General features: G+C 32.2%; 1 protein-coding gene across 1 annotated transcript in view; it reads left to right on the forward strand.

Annotated features, from left to right (window-relative positions):
- LOC145298505 (annexin A4-like) overlaps nt 1-18,802 on the forward strand; it is a 71,610-nt gene extending 52,808 nt beyond the window's left edge. The window contains exons 4-9 of the mRNA XM_080144324.1: nt 6,026-6,139; nt 8,425-8,515; nt 9,277-9,431; nt 11,040-11,217; nt 17,863-17,975; nt 18,594-18,802. Coding sequence (XP_080000450.1) covers nt 6,026-6,139; nt 8,425-8,515; nt 9,277-9,431; nt 11,040-11,217; nt 17,863-17,975; nt 18,594-18,728 — 786 coding nt within the window. The 3' untranslated portion in view covers nt 18,729-18,802. The remainder of the gene's footprint in view (nt 1-6,025; nt 6,140-8,424; nt 8,516-9,276; nt 9,432-11,039; nt 11,218-17,862; nt 17,976-18,593) is intronic.
- The last annotated feature ends 1,965 nt before the right edge of the window (nt 18,803-20,767 follow it).

Consider the following 20,767-nt stretch of genomic DNA (forward strand, 5'->3'; position numbering starts at 1 on the left):
TCTTTTGTTTGTTTTAGCTAAAATCAGCTGTGGTGTTGCTGTATTCTTTCTAGAACCCACAGGTAGGCCAGCTCGCTTTTGAAGGGGTTGGAGGCAGAGACTAGCATACTTGTCAAACATACCTTTCAAATTGTCATACATTCTTTTTTCCTTTTTCTTCTCCTCTTTCTTTTCGTTCGATCTTGATGCATATATATATATATATATATATATATATATATAATTATTTACTATAATAATTATTAAATGCCTACAGACACTAGTGTTTCATCCTTTCGGGAATCATCAGTGCAGGGTGTCACGATTAACGTTGGTCAATAGATTTGAATACAGCAACGAAGCCATCTCTGACTCCATTAGCAAGGACTAAATCCATTCGGCCACTGTTAACCGCGAGAAATATTGTTGAAATTTAAACATTTATTTTTTAAATGTTTTTAATGTCTGTCAGAGTGATCTAATCATTATATATATATATATATATATATATATGCATTTCATTCTGGACATCCCACTCACACGGGACATTAACTCGGCACATAAGTCATTTAAATAACAAAGCCATAATGTTATAATAAAAAGTTGACTGAACAAAATGACTGGAATCTGTATTAAATAACCGAAAAGAATTGATATGCCGTAAAACGAACCAAACACCGTGAATCGATATATTAAAGCATAAAAACTTCTTTAAAAAATTACTGGATTTGACATTAAATAATCGCAAAATTCAAAGCTATTTCAAGACAAAAAAATTAAATGGAACATTTAGAAACATTTCTCACCTAACGTTTTTTTAGCAAATAGGCAGGCATAGATTTGAACATGGATATTGATTAATAAACACTACCTTGAAACAGTTGTAAACAAGTATAATACCCTTGTTTATGGTTTTTATTTGGAACTTGATTTGAAAAATGATTCAAATCATATATATTAACTGATGGGACAATTCTGATAGTTAAATATAGCATGATCAGCCAACACACACACATTTATATGTGTGAAATAATATTTACTGAGATATTTGACAATAGATCTTTTTTTTTCTGATTTTTTTTTTTTTTTTGTTTCTAGTGAAATTTGTAATATTTTGAACATGGATATTGATTGTATGAAAATTTTGAAGATGGTTTTATGTTCTAAGAATAGTGATTGTTCATTGCATGTCTTAAAATAAACACTGCTTTGAAACAGTTGTAAACAATAGCTTTGTTTATTGCCTTTATTTGGAACTTAGTTTGAAAAATGATTTAGATCATATATATTGATTGATTGGTGGGCTGATTCAGATACAGTTAGCAATTCCAATTAAAAAAAAAATCTCTAAATATTTAGCTAAAGAGTTGTTGGTTTTAGTTTCTTTTTACTTTTTAATTATCATTTCAGGACAAAAAAATAAATGGCACATCGTTTAAAAACATTTCTCACCTTATATGTTTTTGGGGCATTTTATGATAGTTCGTCATAATACAGGGTGGGGCAGAGCAACTTGCTAATTTGGAATATCAATTAAAACACAGGTAATGCAGGTATACATATAATTCTTTGAACTGTAATTAGTACAACATTTAACATTTATTTTTTTATCAGTTTTAAAGATGATATCAGTAAGATGGTGCACATTCTTCTCTATACACTGAGTTAATCAAACTCTGAAGTTTCGGTTAACTCTTTCTAGCATATCGATGGGTATTTTGGCAACAGATCAACGAATATTGTTTTTCAGGATGATTGTTGTAAACAATTGATTTTAGATGAAAAATAGTCACATGATGATAGATGCACGTTGTGTTGCAATGCTTGAAAAAAAAAATGCCTCAGCAACGAGAGAGTGTTCCAATTTCATCCACTCCATGATGCTCACTGCGATTCCTAAAAAATAAACAAAAAATAAATAACCCATTAAGGACCAAAGTTTAAGTCTCCCCCTCTCAAATAAGTCCATCCCTACCATCTTTAGAGCAACCATTGCTTTAGGGCGCCAAATTTAAATAAGCAAGTTGCTCTGCCCCACCCTGTACATCCAGCACAGTGTTCATTAATGTACTACTCTGTGCAGGGATTGTATTCACTACTTCCAGTGATATGTATGCATATATTTTTGTAAACGTAAAAATAAACGTGTGTGGGGGATCTATAGATTTTAGTTCTATTGATAGTTAAAAATCAATAAATATTGATCATTTTATCGCTAGTACCAGTAAAAGAAAATTTAGTATATAAAAAAAAATAAAGCAATTAAAAGAATGGTTTTTGAAATCAGAAATTAAGCTATAAGATTTTCTGAATAGTGATTCTGATAGCATACACAGTTCTGATTCTGATTTATCATCTCAACACTAACACACACACACACACACATATATATATATATATATATATATATATATGTTGTTTTGTTTTGGTTTTAGCGATATATTTTGAATGAATTCAATTATTTACGTAAGTGCATTTTTACCTAAATGCGAGTTGGGAATAATTTTCCCTTTTAACCAATTTGTTACCCCCACATGGGGAGCAGTATATGTATTATTTTTAAAATGTAATTATCCACTGACACATGTTTCGTCGTCTACGACTCGTCAGAGTGGCTGTATCTAGCTAGATATAGCCACTCTGATGAGTCGTATACGACTAAACAGATGTCAGTGGATAATTACATTTTAAAAATAATATATATATATATATTATTATAATAATTAAATATCTACAGACACAAGTGTTTCATCCTTTCGGGAATCTTCAGTGCAGGGTGTCACGAGTAACACCAGCTGAACGATTCGAACCCCGCACCACGAGACATCTCTGGCTCGATTAGCGGAGACCGTATCCAATCGGCTACCATTAACCGCGAGAAATAACGTTGAATTTAAACATTTTACTTTTAAATATTCTTTACGTCAGTCACAGTGATCCAACCGTTATATGATGATCTATGCATAAGAGCTAAATTGACCGACTTAATTCAATTGAAAGTGCTCAACGATAAGAAATGAGTTTCTTAAAGGGGTCAGCATAACTGCATTCTTTATTTTTACATTTTTTATCCAAAGCATCTTTAGAATATCAATATATATATATATATATATATATATATATATATGTAAATTGTATTCTTTAATTTTATTTTTACAGGTTTCTTATCCAAAGCTTTTTTAGATTATATATATTTATGGAGACGTCTTTGTTTGCAATACTTTTTGAACGAATTCAATTATTTATACATAAGTGCATTACCAATTTAGTACCCCCAAATGGGGAGCGGCATATATATTGTTTACAATATAACATGTGTCAGTGGATAATTATATTTTGAACTGTATATATATATATATATATATATATATATATATATATATATATATATATATTCATTCATTGAACTTTTGAATAGTCAAGTCGCTGCCTGATGATATCTGTTGTTTGATTGAAACAAGTGGCTATTTGTAGCAGCGGGATGTGAGCATGTTTATATAACAATAAACAAGTATATATATATATATATATATATATATATGGGGGGTTTAAAGGAAGAGAATATGATCAATTCTTGATGTGGAGACTTAACAGGATAATGCAAAGCTCAAAAAATTGTATTGGAGCTTATATAGTCATATCGTCATTTTCTTTCTTTAGTGATTTCTAATATATATATATATATATATATATTGATTTAAATCATTTTTCAAATCAAATTCCAAATAAAGACCATAAACAAAGCAGTGTTTATTTTAACTTGTATATACTAGCTATCTTTACTGGATTTGGCCAGAATGGAAGCATATTGCTGAGTTTAGGTATAGGAGATAGGATGTTATTGAATGAAAGAATAAAATAATTTTTTCACTGGCAACTAAAAATACGAAAACATAAACAGGTTGTCGAATTTTGAACCGCCCCCTTAAGTAAACACTTCATCAAATCTCCACACTAACGTAATGTACTTGCAATAATCCTTATCCCTGAGTGGCTTCCGAGCCTTGATAAGTGGTGATCACTGTGTAAAAAAAACCCCCAAAAAACAAAAATTTAGAGTCCCAAGAACGTTTTGGTGAAAGGAATTGTTTTGTGTGTAATGATAAATTGAAGTTCTTGTCCAGAATTCCCAATATATTAAAAAAAAAAAAAAAAAAAAAAAAAAATCTGTGTGGTGTATGTACCCTTGCTAAAACAAAAATATATTACAAAAAATGGCATAAATAGAAGGTTCTAAAGTTGTGTTCCATTTTGGAAATTCCAGAAGGTTCTGATCCACATGACTATAAATAGACGCTAATAGCGTCATAACTTGTTATTAAATCAGCTCTGAGAAGGAATGCTAAGTTGGGGCGACCTTTTAACTGTTTCCTAAGATAAAATCTGGTCATAAGGAATTTCCTGAAACAAGCCTTTTGCAAACACCCTAACAAAGAATCGGACTCTTGGTAAATATTGATTTTTTTTTTGATCTTATATTCTGACCGAACTAATATATTATTATTTCTCAAACTCCGTTATGTCTTGAAAAAGCTAGTTTAACCAAAAACCTGATTTGCCTCCCTTGCACCCTTTTTCTTGTAAAAATTTGTTTTCATTGTTCATCTGTCTAGTAAATTCTTTTCTATTTCTCTTAAACTCCTTTTTATTTTTATTTCATTTTTTTATATGTTGTGTGTCTACCCCTAGACATTTTCTTGCACGTAATAGTGTAGAAGTTCATAAGTCTTTTATTAAGTATGTGCGGTTTGCCAAGGGACCCAGACTGGATTGTGATGTACGCATCTGTGTCGATTCTGAAAGAAAGAAAAAAAAAGAGGCAGAACATTGATCACTGTGTTTGGGCGTTTATATTATGTGCCTTAGTTCTTGCATTTTGATCTGTTGAAAGAAATTGCAGTGCTTGTCCAGAATTCTCCCCTGTGAAAAAACAAAAATAAAGGAACAATCTATATGTTGTACATACTTGTGACAGAAAGAAAATATTGTACACCAAAAATCATGTATATTGATCAAATAGTTATATTTTAAAATAAGAAAATCCATTTTTATGGCTTATGAGTGAGTGACAGTCTCACAATGAAATCTTGATAACTCCTAGAAGAAACAAGGGAAATGACTTAAAATAATTCAAACTTGTGAGAAAGCCATTCTTAATATGGGAAGGAGAGTATTGGAAAAACTAAAATTGCTTAAAAATTATTTTCTTTATAAAAATAAAACTACTTGGTCAATTTATGAGTTTTGATGTACAATATTTTTTTTTCTGTCACATATATTTTTGTATTACTTTTGTTTTTCCAGTTTGGGCAAGCACCAAAACTTATTTGAGGTTTTGTCTAATGAAAAATCGATATGCAAAAACAACATTCACTATTGCTGCTGCTGCCTTGAACAGAATTCAATATGCACTTATTGAATTGTATGAGAAACTCACACTAACATTTGATCTTGACAGTTGGATTAATATAGATTACGGGCACAATTTGTGGAAAGAAAAATAAACAAGAATTATCTTGAAAATCTGTAGTTTTTAATCCAATCGGTTCTTGTCAGAATTTTCCTTATATTTAAAAAAAAAAAAAAGTAAAGAAAAATCTGTATGATATACGTCTCCGTGATGAAAATATCCTATTCCAAAAATCACATAAATTGATCAAGTAGTTTTATTTTTAATTCAGAAAATCAAATTTTATGAGGCACAGAAGAACAGCTGTCTTGTCTGCCAATTTAAAAACAATCTAAAAAAACAAAGGGAAATAACTCAATAATTCAAACTTACAAGATTTATGCCTACGAATTCCTATAAATCACGTAAAGACGATTTTCTTTATAGAAATAAAGCTACTTAATCAATTTACGTGATTTTTGGAATATATTTTCATCACCAATATATCATATAGACTTTTCTTTATTTTTGTTAATATAGGGAAATTCTGAACAAGAACCATTCAATCTTTATCACAATAAATGATTTGTGTTATAGTGTAATGCTTTTATTTTCTGATTTTGTTTTTTTTTTTCTTTTTGTTACTTTCTCTTCCAGGAGTTGCAAGCCGACCTGATATCAGACCTGAGTGGACATTACAGAGACACTGCCCTTTCACTGTTGGTACCTTCAATTCTTTTTGACGTCCGAGAATTGAAAAGAGCGATGAAGGTAAAATGAAAAAGAATTTTTATTTCGGATCAGTTATCTCCCTTGTTTTCTCTTGCCGTTATAATAATATCGGTGTTTATTATTAGTCACTTAAAGTAGTTTGCTTGAAGCATTGTTTAATCTAATTTATAAAACTCACTATGTCTATCTGTCTGTCTCCATATTTTCAAACTCTATCTTTTCCAAAACTAAAAATTGCAGACTGGTGCTAGGGACCTCAAATGATTGCATTTTTTATGGACCGTTCTTTTATGGGTTTTTTTAACCGGTTAAAATAGTTTTTAAGAGGTCAAAAAGTGGGTAAAAATTTAAAAACATCGTTAAACGTTTTGTACATTCGTCTTAGTTTATTTTTAATCAGTTCATATGCGTGTCACGTTTGTACAGTCATAACGTCACCAGCTTTGAATGCTACAGTCTTGCTTTCGGTTTCGATTCTAGCTGATGGCATCCAAATACTTTCTTTTTTTTTTTTACTTTTGAAATTATGACTCTATAATAATATATACAAAATCTGGACAAATTAAAATATCATATTTAAGAGTTATTAACATCCGGGCATAAGCCGGACGCCTCCTCACCCCCTCCCACTAGTCTATATATATAAAAGCAAAAATGTGTGTGCGTATTTGTGTGTGTGTGTCTCGCAAAAACTTTCCACATGGGTCATGGATTTTCGCCAGATTGGTATCATTTTAAACTTCCAACCTTCGCCCGACAAATATTGAAAAATTGGCCAAAAACGTTAATCTTTTCACTCTGAAATCATCACTTTTCTACAGGGGGGGGGTCAGCAAAAACCCTCCTCTCATGACGAATTCGCTTCTACGCATGCGTCATACGACGTCATAACCTGATTTACTTAAAATATTTGAAAAAGCGGCACAATTTCGTGAACGTCGTCTTAGCTCAGTGGGTTAGAGTGTGGCCTCATTATCTAAAGGTTTCAATATATGCGTGTGTATTAAATTGTGTAAATGACTAAGTTCTCTTCAATTCTCTCTCCTCTGATCTTGATCACGTGCTGCAATGGGGAAAGAGGTGGCTGGTTAATTTTAATGCATCTAAAACCAAGCTTCTATCTTTCCATCATCAATGCTCTGATCCTCATCTGGGGAGGCGCCATATTTTGACAAGTTTCTAGGTCTGACCTTTACTCTTGATCTTAGATGGAACATGTCAAAGGTTTTAAAAAAATTTTTTAACATTTTTGTAAATAAAAAAAATTTTTTTTTTAGGATTTCATTCTCTCGGCTGGAAACAGTAGCGATGATGACATAACAGGATATAAAAAAAAACAAAAAAACTGTCGCTAATAATTCACAGGTAACAAGTGAAACAGAAAATTTTTGTTAGAAATTTTCTTGAGTTATTTCTAACACTATTTTTTTTTTGCTTATAGAAAAGAACAATCTTTTGTTGCAGAACAACCTTACGTTTTTTGGACGGAGGCAAATAAAACCAACAAGTTATTGCATTCAAAAACAAATTATATTCAATTATAATTACAAATAAAAGGTAATACTTATGTTAGTTTGAAGATTGGCAGTTTCCAAAACGGTTGTCCTGGAGATGTTCTTTTTGTTGAAGAAAATTAGCTAACAGAGGTGAGGAGTGTTTTCATTCCTTTCAGTAAAACTTTTCGAGCTCCTCTGGTTCTTCCAGTAAATTCTTTTTTTGACCTCTGCTCTCGTCCAAGGTTCTTATTTTAGTGTTTATATGTATAGCCTCTTCTTGAGTAATAATGAGTAATTTGCATAAAAAGTCTTGTTAAGAATATTCCCAACATTTTATTTCAAAGCAAAGCCTGGAAAAATGGATTACATAGCAAAATTGGAGCATGAAAAGTAATATTGTTAAGATTTAAACATGGAAAAGTAAAAGAACTAGTTGTTAAAATTGGAAAAAGATAAAGACAAGATATTCTAGGAATAAATATAATAAATTTATAACTTAATTAAGAATTGATTATATAATGTTAAATTGAATTTTCAAAAAATTCTTAATGCTGTAATATTTGAAGTTATAAAAACATTAGTATTATATTGGCCGTATTTAAACTTTCTCCTATATTTACAATGGGAAATGACCTCGTTTTTGGAATTGATAACGTTTTTGAAAAAATTGATAACGTAGAATTGATAACGTTTTATTTCAATTTTGTATAACCATGTCTGTTATTATACTTCGATATAAAGAAATTATTTTGTAATTAATGCTCCCTACATGAAAAAGTCATTTTATTTATTTATTTTCTTTTTTTCAATATTTTCTTTTGTTTTCAGGGTCTGGGGACTGATGAGTCGACCCTTGTTGAAATCCTCTTTTCTCGAAAAACAGCTACACTTGAAAAAATTAAGGCGGCTTATGAAGCAGGTACAAATACTTTTTTAACATTATATTTATACTATTAAAAAGTATCTATATCTACCTGACATTGCGCAGGTTTTTTTTTTTTTTTTTTAAACTTTTATTATTTTTGTTTTTGATTTTTAACTATGTTTATTTATTTATTTTTGTTTGTTTTATTAAATGCTTCAACGTTTCTTCCAAAATTTGATAGTGTGGTAATGACGTGAAGAGACAAGGAACCATAGTCAATTTTGTTTTGGACGCCATATCTGTTTAACCAGTTAGCAAAAGGAATTACTATTGCTGACATGAGTGCAAGCCATTGTTGTTGTTGTTGTTACTAAAAGGAGATTATTACTACTGCTACTACTACTACTACTACTACTAACAACTATTGCAAACACATCTCAAGGTTTCTGGTTTATTCCCGGCTTTTCAGCACCATAATCAGACACATCTTTCAGAAGAGCTACAAAATAAACTTTTTTACAACTATTAACGAGCAGTTATAACAACCAATTTATTTATAAGAAAGCTAAATGGCTCATTATAGTCAAGGTGAAGGGGGAGAGTGTCACTCCATTCCCAGGGTTACTCTAATCCTCCCCTTATAATGCTGAGCGTTAATGAAGGGAGTATCAAATACCTTTTTTCTTTTTTAAGGCTTTGGTATGACTAGACTGATCAATTCTTGCAGTTTAAATTCTGATATTTTAAAACAAACTAATAGGAAGAAGAAAAAAAAATTTTTTTAATCAAAGATTCAAACTGCTTATTTTTTTCAGAATATGGTGTCACGCTTGCAGCCGATATTGAATCTGATACCAGTGGTGACTTTCGGAAATTGCTTCTTCACCAGTTGAATGCCAAGAGGGACGAAACCAAAGGATTGGAAATCAATCTTGAAATGGCTCGACAGGATGCACAGGAATTGTATAGAGTAAGTCCAAACCAAATATTTTGTCGTTAATTGTGCATATATTTGTGGTTAAATAATCAATTGTTAACTATTTTGCACTTTTAACTAATAATTCCCAAAGTTAAATTCAACACTGTTCTCAAAGTTAGCTACTCCAAAAAACTGGTTTTGTATTCAAACTGTCCATGTCTCATTTGCATATGAGGGGACAAGAAATCTCATTACTTCACAAGATTGCCAGCATGTAAATAGAAGCAATTCTATTTACATGCTGGCAATCTTGTGAAGTAATGAGATTTCTTGTCCCCTCATATGCAAATGAGACATGGACAGTTTGAATACAAACCAGTTTTTTGGAGACCAAGTTGCTTGGGATTTTGGAGTAATTTAACTTTGAGAACAGTGTCGAATTTAACTTTGGAATTGTTAGAATAACCATTTTATTTTATTTTTATTCTTTTTTGTCTACCATCAAACACTACATGCTGTACGAAATCAGGTTTGTACCAATTTTTAAGGTATTTAATCACATTATTAGTGTGTTCATGTATGACAGGCTATAAAAGAATGGGAAATGATGAAATTTCATAATATAATAAATAATGCTCAGCTGAATAGCCTTGTCATCTATATTTTATTATAATGGCGATTCTGTATCTGTCTGTTACCAAAACTTTGTCACTACCAACGTCACAATTTTTCCTAGGTTTAAGCTATTATTTTTCAAACTAGCATGGTTACCCAGTGTTGCTTGAGGAGAGGGGCAGGGTCAACAAAATGGAAGAGTTAAAGTGTGCAACAATTTTTTTTTTTTTTTTTTTTTTTTTTAAACAAAAAATATTGAAAAAATTGATATAACTCGATATGATATTTTTTTAACCAAACAAGTAAATAGATAAACTTTTGTGCTACTTTGTTTATTTTCCTTTGAAGGGAAATTTTAAATATTGGGTTGAAACTGGAGAGTCATCCAAAAATGAAAAAAACAAAAAAAAAACAACTATCTATGAGGTATCGAAATAATTATTCTAAATGATTGACATCGTTAAATTACATCTGATGAATTACTGACCGATTGGTTGCATTTCTACAACAAACTTTTCATTTCTAAGTGGCCATGATGAAAAAGAAGTCATGCAGCCATGATGTATTTTAACTTTGCTCTTCAATTCAACTATTTCAAAAATATCTTCTCTCTATCTTCGTTTTGAATATCTCAGTCCCTCCTCAAACCTTTATTATCTCACAAGTTGAGTTTTAAATAGGATTTTCGTCTGTCACGTTCAATTTAGAAATAGGATTTTTGTTTTGTTCAGTTTAAAAATAAGATTTTCATTTGTCTTGTTGAGTTAAGAAATAGGATTTTCATCCGTCCATCATATTCAATTTAAAAATAGAATTTTTGTCTATCTGTTAGGCTCAATTTAGAAATAGGATTTTCATTACTAAATGCAAATTCAATAGATGCATTCTATATATTGTTTTTAACATGGAAACATGTTTTTATTTGCTATTTTTTTTTGCTAAAAAACGAAGTCAGTGATGTGTTTATAAAGGGTGAGGATTAATAATATTTTTATTTTAATCTGAAAATGGAAGCTCAACCTTTTTCCTTTTTATTATTTATAGGCTGGTGAAGGCCGACTGGGGACAGATGAATCCAAATTTAACTCCATCCTTTGCAGTCGTAGTTTCGGTCACCTTAAAAAGATCATTGAATTCTACAAGGAAATTTCTGGACATGAATTGGAAGATGCAGTTAAAAGTGAAACCAGTGGAGATCTGAAAAAGGCTTACCTCGGAATTGGTAAATTTTTTTTTCTTGTCTTTTTTTCCTTTTTTTTTTTTTTTTACCTTGTTGTACTCTCATCATATATATGAATGTAGATCTAAGTCATTTTATATTTAAACTAGCATGGGTACCCAGCGTTGCCCGGGTGTAGAGAGGTGGTATAGTAAGGCTATTGAGCCCCCTCCCCTTTTTTTCAATCAAAATGGCAACGAGTACCCGTACAAGCGCAAAAAAAAAAACAATTAGCCGCAGTAGCCAGGATAGAACCTGTACCACAAAAGAGGAAAAAGAGGTGCAAAAAGCTAACACATTAGCTGTCTCACCCACAGCGCACTTGTGACATTACGGGCCTTCAAAATAATGTTTTTTACACATACATTGAGATCGCTAGGTATGAATGACTTTGCAAAAATGTTGACACAAAAACTGAACCTTCCTTGCAAAAAACAGCTCTGTTGACGGTCAAAGAATGAATCTTTTTGGCCAATCTTTTGATATTTGTTGTCTGAGAGATTGATCTTTCTAATGATACCAATTTTGTCATGGTCCGACACATCTGCAAAAGTTTTTGGGAGACACACTAACACATATTTTGCCTTTTATATATTAGATTAGCAGGTGTGTGGAGGTGTAGTAAGGAGCCCCGGGGGGTGGAATTAAAAGGAGCTTTAAGAAAAGTGGTATTGTAGAGAGGTTCCTTGGCATTGTCTAGGTCGAGTAAAGTAGGGAATTTAAAAAAAAAAATAAATTAGTAGTGGGGCGGGATGAAACATAGTAGGCAGTTTGGGTGGAGAGAGAAAAAAAAAAAGGAAAAGTGGTAGTAGGCAGGCAGGCTCGGACCTGTAACGCGAAGGAGAAAAAAAACAAAAAGTAACATCTTTGCCGATGTCTACATCGTCCGACCGGAAGTTCGGAACGTTGAAACCAAACCAATATGATTGATCCCTCCTTGTGCAAAACTGCCCAGTTGAGGGTGAAGGAATGAATGTTTTCGGACAATTTTTCGATGTTTGTCGTCCGAAGGGTCAAACTTTAAAACAATACCGATCTCATGAAAATCAGTCACCGCTGTTGAAACTTTTTTGCAAGCCATACAAACACACACATTTTGCCTTTTATATATATAGACTAGCGGGGTTGCCTGGCATTGCCCAGATGTTTGGAGATGTAAAAAAAAAAAAGTGGTAGTACGTTCAAACCCGCGAAGGAGGAAAAAGAATTGCCTGGGTGGAGGATATTGGCACAAATAAAAAGATTTTAAAAAAAGATAGAGAGGGAGAGAGGTGGAATCGAACTCGAAAATGTACGGTAATTAGTCATTCTAGCTAAATGTTATGACAAAGAGGACAGTGAACTTATTGATTGGAAATTAAGTTAAGAATCAAAGGAATTGGCGCAGGTGGGGGGAAACCAGCTCCCCACAAAAAGTGGGAACTCTAGCAATTGTCTGATATGAAGGTTTTCCCCACATTGATGAAAGCAGATTGTCTTCTAGACGTCCCGGCCACAAAGGCCGAGAAGCGGTTGCCTTTGCTTCGATTTAGTTTCATTTTATTTATACGAAAAAGACGAACAAACAAACGAAAGGACAGAATAGAGGGAATTTTTTTAAATTCGATCAAAATAAATGTAGATATTATAATCTAGGAAGTATATAAAAAGTTCTCGAAAATAGTAATCCTCTGGAGATTCCCCCCCCCCCAAAAAAAAAATGCCTTTCTTGGACATAGAAAAACATGCGCGGCCGTTTTGCCTTTTATATATATATATAGATTATTTGAAAAAGGATGTGGTTGGTACTATCAGCATTATCTTCATCTCCCTTCTTTCACTATCCAAAATCTGTCCCTCCTTCCAGCTTGTATAATTTCTCGTTTTGAAATGTTACATTAAAATAATTTCTACATTTCCTCTTGCCTCAATGATCAAATGATGAATTTTGACTTTCTATGCTTTTTTATTAAAAAAAAACAACTTTTTTTTTACTCTTATTCACTCCAAACAAGGCATTTTGCAACTTGGATATAAGGGCCTACAGAAACACTATGCAGAGAGTGGAGCAACAAGATATTTGTTTGCATTACATTTAAATTTTTGTATGTTAGTACAGACAAAATAGCAGGAAAGAGGGAGGGAATTCCAAAGTTTAGCAGTTCAAGGCTAGAAACTATTAGAACAGAAAGCTTTTCGGCATCTAGGGACCTCTACAGTGATGGGGTGGGATTTTGCTGCTTGTCTGGTTGGTAGGGGGTTTAACGTTAAGTAGATACTAGCACGACTATCATAATAGATGGCCTATTAACTAAAGTAATTTAGTCTGCTGACGTCATGAACCTTAGTCCTGTGAAATCTGATCACGTCTCCCACAGCTAAACTGGAAGTAGATATATATATATTTTTTTTTTGGAGGAGTTAAATTTTCAACATGTCTGCATGTTGCATCATTCCAAATTTACTGTTTTTTCATTTCCGAAAGACAAGGAATTGCATTACATCAAAAAAAAATGCGATCAAAAAAAAAAAAAAATTCACACCATCTCCATACAGAGTTATGATACGCTTGAGACTAAAAAATTTTTTTTTAAAATGCGTGCTACTTCAAATGTTTATCTCTTATTAGTACATTTTTTATTTTTATTTTTTTCAGAACGTACTTAAAAAAAAAAAATGAAATTATGGATATAAAAAATGATCTTGCATGTTATTTATCATGTGCTGAAATAATGAATTATTAATTAGAAACCTATTATTTAACATGGGGAGAGGGATAAATATTCTGTACTTTCACCTAACAATTTAATCAAGTGATATCGTAAAACTTGAATTTCTTGATTAAATAAATTTAAATAAGAAAAATGTTTCCAACATGGGGAGTGGAGTGTTTTGTAAATATTCTGTACTTTCACTTAACAATTTAATAAAAGCGATATCGTAAAACTTAAATTTCTTGACTAAATTATTCTAAATAAGAAAAATGATTTCGTTCGTTTTTTAGTTTTGATTTTTATAATTTTTTTATTTGCTTTGATTTAAAAAAAAAAAATTGTTCATTTTAATTTAAAAAATATTTGTTCATTTTGATTAAAAAAGTATTGTCCGTTTTAATAAAAAAATATTTAATTTTTATATTATATTATTTATAAGCAATAGCCTAAATTCATATTTCATGTTTTGCAATGTTTGTTTTCTGCTTCAAACATACGCAATCTCGCATGCATTTTTATTTATTTATATTGAATAAACTTCAGTTTCACTACAAATCAAATCGTGTTCCTTCCTTTTCTCTTTAAATGTATTTTATAAGTAAACAAAGAACGTATTCTAATCTTTAAAATCCATAACACAACAAAATGTTCAATTGCTTTTAACACATAAATAATTTCCCACTTGCAATTCTTTTTTTATTATTAATATTGGATGAGTTTCAGTATAAATCATTGTGTTCTTTATCTTTTTTTTTTAAAAATCCAATTTTGAAATTTTCTAACGCTTTCTTTAAAAATTTCTGCTCATTATGGCCAGTCTAAGTGTTCCACATATCTTGCTTGCTAGGACCTTGCTGATGATGTCATTTTTCAGCTGATAGACCATCTCTTACAATGGCCGTGGTACAAGTGTTATGAGTTTGTCAGTGCACATTCCATCAAGATCTTGATATTTTATTTTCATTTCGTGATCTCTTTCCAATTTTATGCAACAGCAAAGTTTTCTTTCCAAGGTAACGTTAATTCCAGTTTTATTCCTTTCTTTTCTTCATACCATGTGACACTATCTGGCCGTTGTTTGTATGATACCAACGGAAACACCAAAAAGTTTTCCAAATCTTCACTTCCATTTCATCTGGCATCTATTTGTAATGAAGACACTTATACATATGCAAATGAACAAGAGCCGTTGCACAAGTGTGACGTCACAACGGGATTGGAAGAAGGAAAAAAAAACGGGGGGAGGGGGGAGCATGTGGCAGAGAAAAGAACTTTTAAGCACATGTCAGCATGGCAGAAACTTTTAAACAAGATGCAGGACTCCTTCATCCTCCAAACTTTTAACAAAATTTTAGGACAACAGTATGCAATGGAACGAATTGCAGGCATAAAAACTGGTTCTAGCTGCAAGCAAAAAAAAAACCTGTTAATTTACCAGGAGGGGAAAAGCAGAAATACAACTATATTTTCATTGGCTTAGAAAATATGTGTTAGTCTGGTTGGTGTGGAAATGACTGGTAATAAATGCCTTTTCTTTCAACTGAAAAAAACTTGTGTCAAATTCCTTTCCTTAAAATGTAATAACCACGTTATATATTTTTATAGTCATTCAGACAGCTTTTTGTACCTACTTTGTGGAATTCTATCTTTCTTTCTTTTTTTTTTCTTAAATCTTGGGTCATTCTTCACCCAGAAAGTGCTTTATTTTTTCTGGGATTTGTTCTTCAGCTATTGCAAGTACTGAATTTGTAATGCTACGTATATTTTTCTGTTATCAGCTCATAGTTTAAGAGAATATGCCCATGTGTTCCCTTCCTGCATCGGCATCTTTTATCTTGTTTTACTAGTACTTTAATAGAATGTGCTCTGATGAACATGTGGTGCTGGTGTCTCCTTGACATAAATACCCCTACCAACCCAACAAACAGCAAAATCCCACCCCTTCACAGTAAACATCCTTAGATGCTGGAAAGCTTTATGTTCTAATAGTTCCTTTCTTTGAACTACAAAGCTTTGGAATTCTCTCTGCTGAAGAGCCTTCTACTCTAGTAGTAGTGTTATATACTGTGTGTTATTATTATGATGTACATTCTGTATTGTTGTTCATCTTACAGTGTTCATATGTCCACAGATGTTCCTGTTTGTGGTACATGTTAATACAAGAGAGCCGACGACTTGTAATACACAATGAGAGGAGATTTGATATATAGATAGACCGAGAGTTTGTGCGTTTGGCATTTATATGTTTGACAGTTCTGTATGAACGGGAGTGTTTCTATAAATATTTATATATATATATTTCTTATCTATTTTTGAGATGATGATTTTCACAAAGTTCTTATAATATAAATGGACAATACCTTTTCTGTTGAATCACAACATGAAGATGCAGATACACGAAGATGATGACGTCCTTTATTTCATGACCGATCCATGATTTGGCTTGAGGAATTCAAAGTTTCTTTACATGGCTTTTTCTTCTCTAACCTTTCGCTTCCAAGGTTTTGACATCAGCAGCTGTCTCTGACCTCTCTCTCTCGGCTCCCTCTCCCCGACTTTTCTCCCAGACTGCATCTAAAACTCTACCTATATTGAGAACTCGTCACGTCATCGCATGAGTAAACATGTGCTCATGAAGCACGTTGGATGACATGCATCACACTGACATGACCCAACAAGTTGAGTAACCTATTTTTCGAGTAATATGTTTACAATTTCAATTGATGATTAAATTCCTTATTTTAATTTTCATTTTTATAACAGAACAAATTTTATCATTACATTCCTTTCCCAATAACAGATATATAAGCTAAACAATTGCAATTCCACATTCCTTATTTCAATAACATTCTGTATTTATTTTAACTTATGATTGGAATTTTCAATTCCAAATCTAGCTTTGCAAGTTCGAATCCTTGACTATCCTATTTCATATTTACATTTAACTAATTCCCCATTTTTTTACTTACATGAAAAGGGGACAGCCCTTTTATCATGTAACAGTAGCTTCTCCCCTCAAAATGCTAAACTTTGGAATTATCTCCCTTTTTTCTGCTTTCCCAGCTTTACCAACATGCAGAAATTTAAATATAATGTGAACAAACATCTTGCTGCTCAACACCCTACTTAGAGTGTTTCTATAGACATGATCCCTAATTCACTGTAGTCCCTTATGTTTCAGTGGCAATTTGTCTTTTTTGGGAGTGAATATGAGTAAATTAGATAAGATTGGCAGGTGATAACATTGCATCATGCGTTGATCTAACCATTCCCATGCATTACCCCCACTCTGGGATTAGCATCATTATTGAACATGATGAACGGCTGAACGAACAACATGCCAAACATAAGGGCACTAAATCAATTTATCTATAAATATAAACGCGAAAATGTATGTATGTATGTATATATGTATGTGTGTGTGTTCGCTTTTTCTGTGTGTTTACAAAAGGCTTCTTTCAGAGAAGCGGTCGCTTGCTTCACGACTTTTTAAAACTTTTTATATCACATAGAAATCGTAATATCTCAGTTAACAACGAAGCTCGCCTGTCTATTTAATTTGCTCGATTTCAGGAAGATAAATATTCAACATTTGTCGCTCGCCGCATATGGGTTAGTCTTTTTCCTATAACATCTTGGGGGGAAAAAAAAAGCATTCAGCAGTAAATGAAATCCCGCAGTCAAACTTGACCTCATTAACTCATTAAAATGCGCACCTGCAGGTAATTAAATAAATTCAAACGCGTTTCCGTTAGCATGTCGCGGTGGGGCAATGGTTAACGTCTTACGTTTTTTTTTTCACACTTTAATTTACAACTTTCCCTCAACGGTACGGGTTCGATCCTCATACTACACACCTCCAAACACCCGGGCAACGCCGGGTACCCCTCGCTAGTAAATAATAAAAATAACATTTCTTAAACTTATAATTTCTTTTTTTTTATTTTCATTTCAGTTTCGATGGCTCGTGGGAGACCCCATTATTTTGCTGAGCGGATTCATAAATTTGTGAAGGGCCTTGGTACAAAAGATTTAAATTTGATTCGTGTCGTTATTACAAGATCTGAGGTGAGTGATTTTTTCTGTTTCGGAATTTTTCATATGACTATTATTTGTTTCGACTACTGTTTGAATCTTGAGTGTTATTTGCACAATGTTTCAGCCGATGTAACCTCCGATCATCTTCCCTGCAACCTCTTTCCCACTGAAGAGATGTTGTGAGCCTACTTCTGCTCCATCATTATTTCCATGGCAAGTGCTCGTCTGAGCTCCAATCTATGGTCCCTCCCTTGCTAAATTTTCACAAAAAAAAAACACTCGACTAACTACAACCACTATCAACAATCTCCCCCACTTTCTATCTGTGCCTAAATCTAAACGTAGATTTTAAAGCTTCTTTCTTAGTACTGTTCGTTTGTGGAACACTGTTCCACTGGCTTGCTTCCCAGCCAATTACAACATGGTAGCCTTCAAGTCCAATGTAAACAAGTTCTTGTTGAGCCCTCTACTTAAATAATCCAAATTCTACCCCATTTACAACATTAAAAATTACTACACTACCACCTTACATTCATTAATTCTTATCCTCGAGTGGCCTTTGGGTGTTGATAAAAAAAAATTTGGAGGGAATTCTGGACCAGAATCCAAAAAAGAAGTCTTTAATTTTGCTGTTTCCTTTATTTTCAGGTTGACATGGTTCAGATAAAAGAACAGTACGAGAAACTCTATAATGTTTCATTGGCTTCCAGTATTAGCGATGACACTAGCGGCGATTATAAAGACCTTTTGCTGGCCCTGATCGGAGAACGAATCCTGGAATAATTAACCTTCTCTAAGCTTGCGACTTTGTTCAAAAGAATCAGATGCTCAAAAAAACAAACAAACAAACAAAACAACTTCCAAATTTCCATGTCATTAACCAATTTTATTTATTATGCAATATTTTTCTAACTGCTGAGTTCGAGTTAATCACAGAAGTTCTTCAAAATATTGAACTTGTATTTTTATTTTCTTTATTTTGGTGCATGCTATGTTGTCTAAACAACAATTCAACATTTTGTATTTTTGAAAACTTTTCTGAAGATGCGACTAATATTTTGTAATTTTTAAATCTGTTTATTTCAATAATGAGCAGATAAAACGCTTTGTTTGACCAAATTGTTTTAAAGCACGATAAATTCTCTATTATTGTTACATTGTTAGGTGCTCGTCCAGTTACCCTCTGTGAAAAAATAAAAATGAAAAAAAGTCTGTATGATATACATATATATGATGGAATGAAAATATCATACACCAAAAATCACGTAAATTGATCATGTAGTGATCTTGTGAAAAAAGCTGTTTCTCGTAACAAGGTATATAATAAATACAAATAATTGAAACTTTTTGAGATTTTAGAAAGCCATTCTTAACATGAGGAATGGGGTAACATTAAAAAAAATTGAAAAATTATTTTCTTAATAAAACTACTTGATCAATTTACGTGATTTTTTTATGTACAATATTTGCTTTCGGTCACAAGTATAGGCATCAAACAGCTTTTTCTTTTTTCATTTTTTTTTTATGGTGGTAGGAATTTTAGACAAGCATTCATTGTTACTCTTGGAAATTTTTTTTTTCTTTATGTGGACATTATTTCATGTGGACATTATTTCTTGCTTAAATTGCTAACATTTTCACACGTCCTTCACTCATTTTACTTAAAATAATAAAAAAAAAGTGATCATTACTAAAGATCTGATATGAATTGTCCCTGATTTTATGACTAGTCCTCTTTTATGGATAGAAATAAAAAGGTGTTTCTCTCTCTCACTCGCTCATATATCTATAGTCATCCACAAACGGTTTCACTGTACTTTCAGTGTGGCTAGACTAGCTAGGATTGAAACTCAGTTGCCTAGGCAACAGTCATCACTTTTAACCATTACTTTTGCTGCTGTTAAGACGCGTATGTGAAATTAATTCCGTAAATCCATTGATAGAGTTCAAAATAGACTTTGTAGCCTCGTAGGAGATGTCCTTTTCTCTTCCCTGCAACCTCTATCTCACAGAAGAGATGTTGCGAGTTTGTCTCTGCTGTATCGTTATTTTCATGGAAAGTGTTCGACTGAGCTTCAGTCTATGGTCCCCCCCTCGCCAAACTTTCACAAGAAACACTCATCTAGCTGAAAACACTATCAATAATTCCCCCCACTCTTTATCTGTGCCTAAACCTAAACGTAGATTCCATGAACAAAGCTTATTTCTTAGAACTGCATGTCTGTGGAATTGTCTTCCGTTTTCCTGCTGACTACAATATGGTTCTCTTCAAGTCTAATCTAACGGCTAATCAAGTTCTTGATTAGCCGTTCCACTTGTTGACAAATTTACCGAATTTCCATTTAGTAACGATTACTATATTGTCCAATTTCTACTGTACACTATTTAACCCTTATCCTTAAGTGACCTCTTGGCCTTGATAAGTGGTGATGCCTATGTAAAAAAAAAAAAAAAAAATCTAATAACGATCTCACAGTATAGTGACAGGTAAAACAATTTCTAAATAAGTTTTACCCAACCAAGCTTAAAATAAAAAAAAATAAATAAAAACAATTTTCTATTCATATATATGGTCCCCACTTAGTGCAAATGTATAGCACTTTAGTTAGTTGATAATTGTGAATATATAGTTTTAATATTGAAGATTTATTTCTGTCAATATACACTATATTAAGCAACTATTTTTTTTTTTTTCAATTTGTTAAATAATATGGTTATTTTGCCAGTAGAATGATGAACAGATTTGTTGCAAGCCTGAAAGATAAGTTATTTTGCAATCTCTACTTTCTCTGGATGTATGGTTTGTTAATCAAGTAATCCAA

Source organism: Euprymna scolopes, chromosome 2 (genome assembly GCF_053919585.1).
Source record: "Euprymna scolopes isolate OS-2025 chromosome 2, ASM5391958v1, whole genome shotgun sequence".
NCBI classification, from domain to species: Eukaryota; Metazoa; Mollusca; class Cephalopoda; order Sepiida; family Sepiolidae; genus Euprymna; species Euprymna scolopes.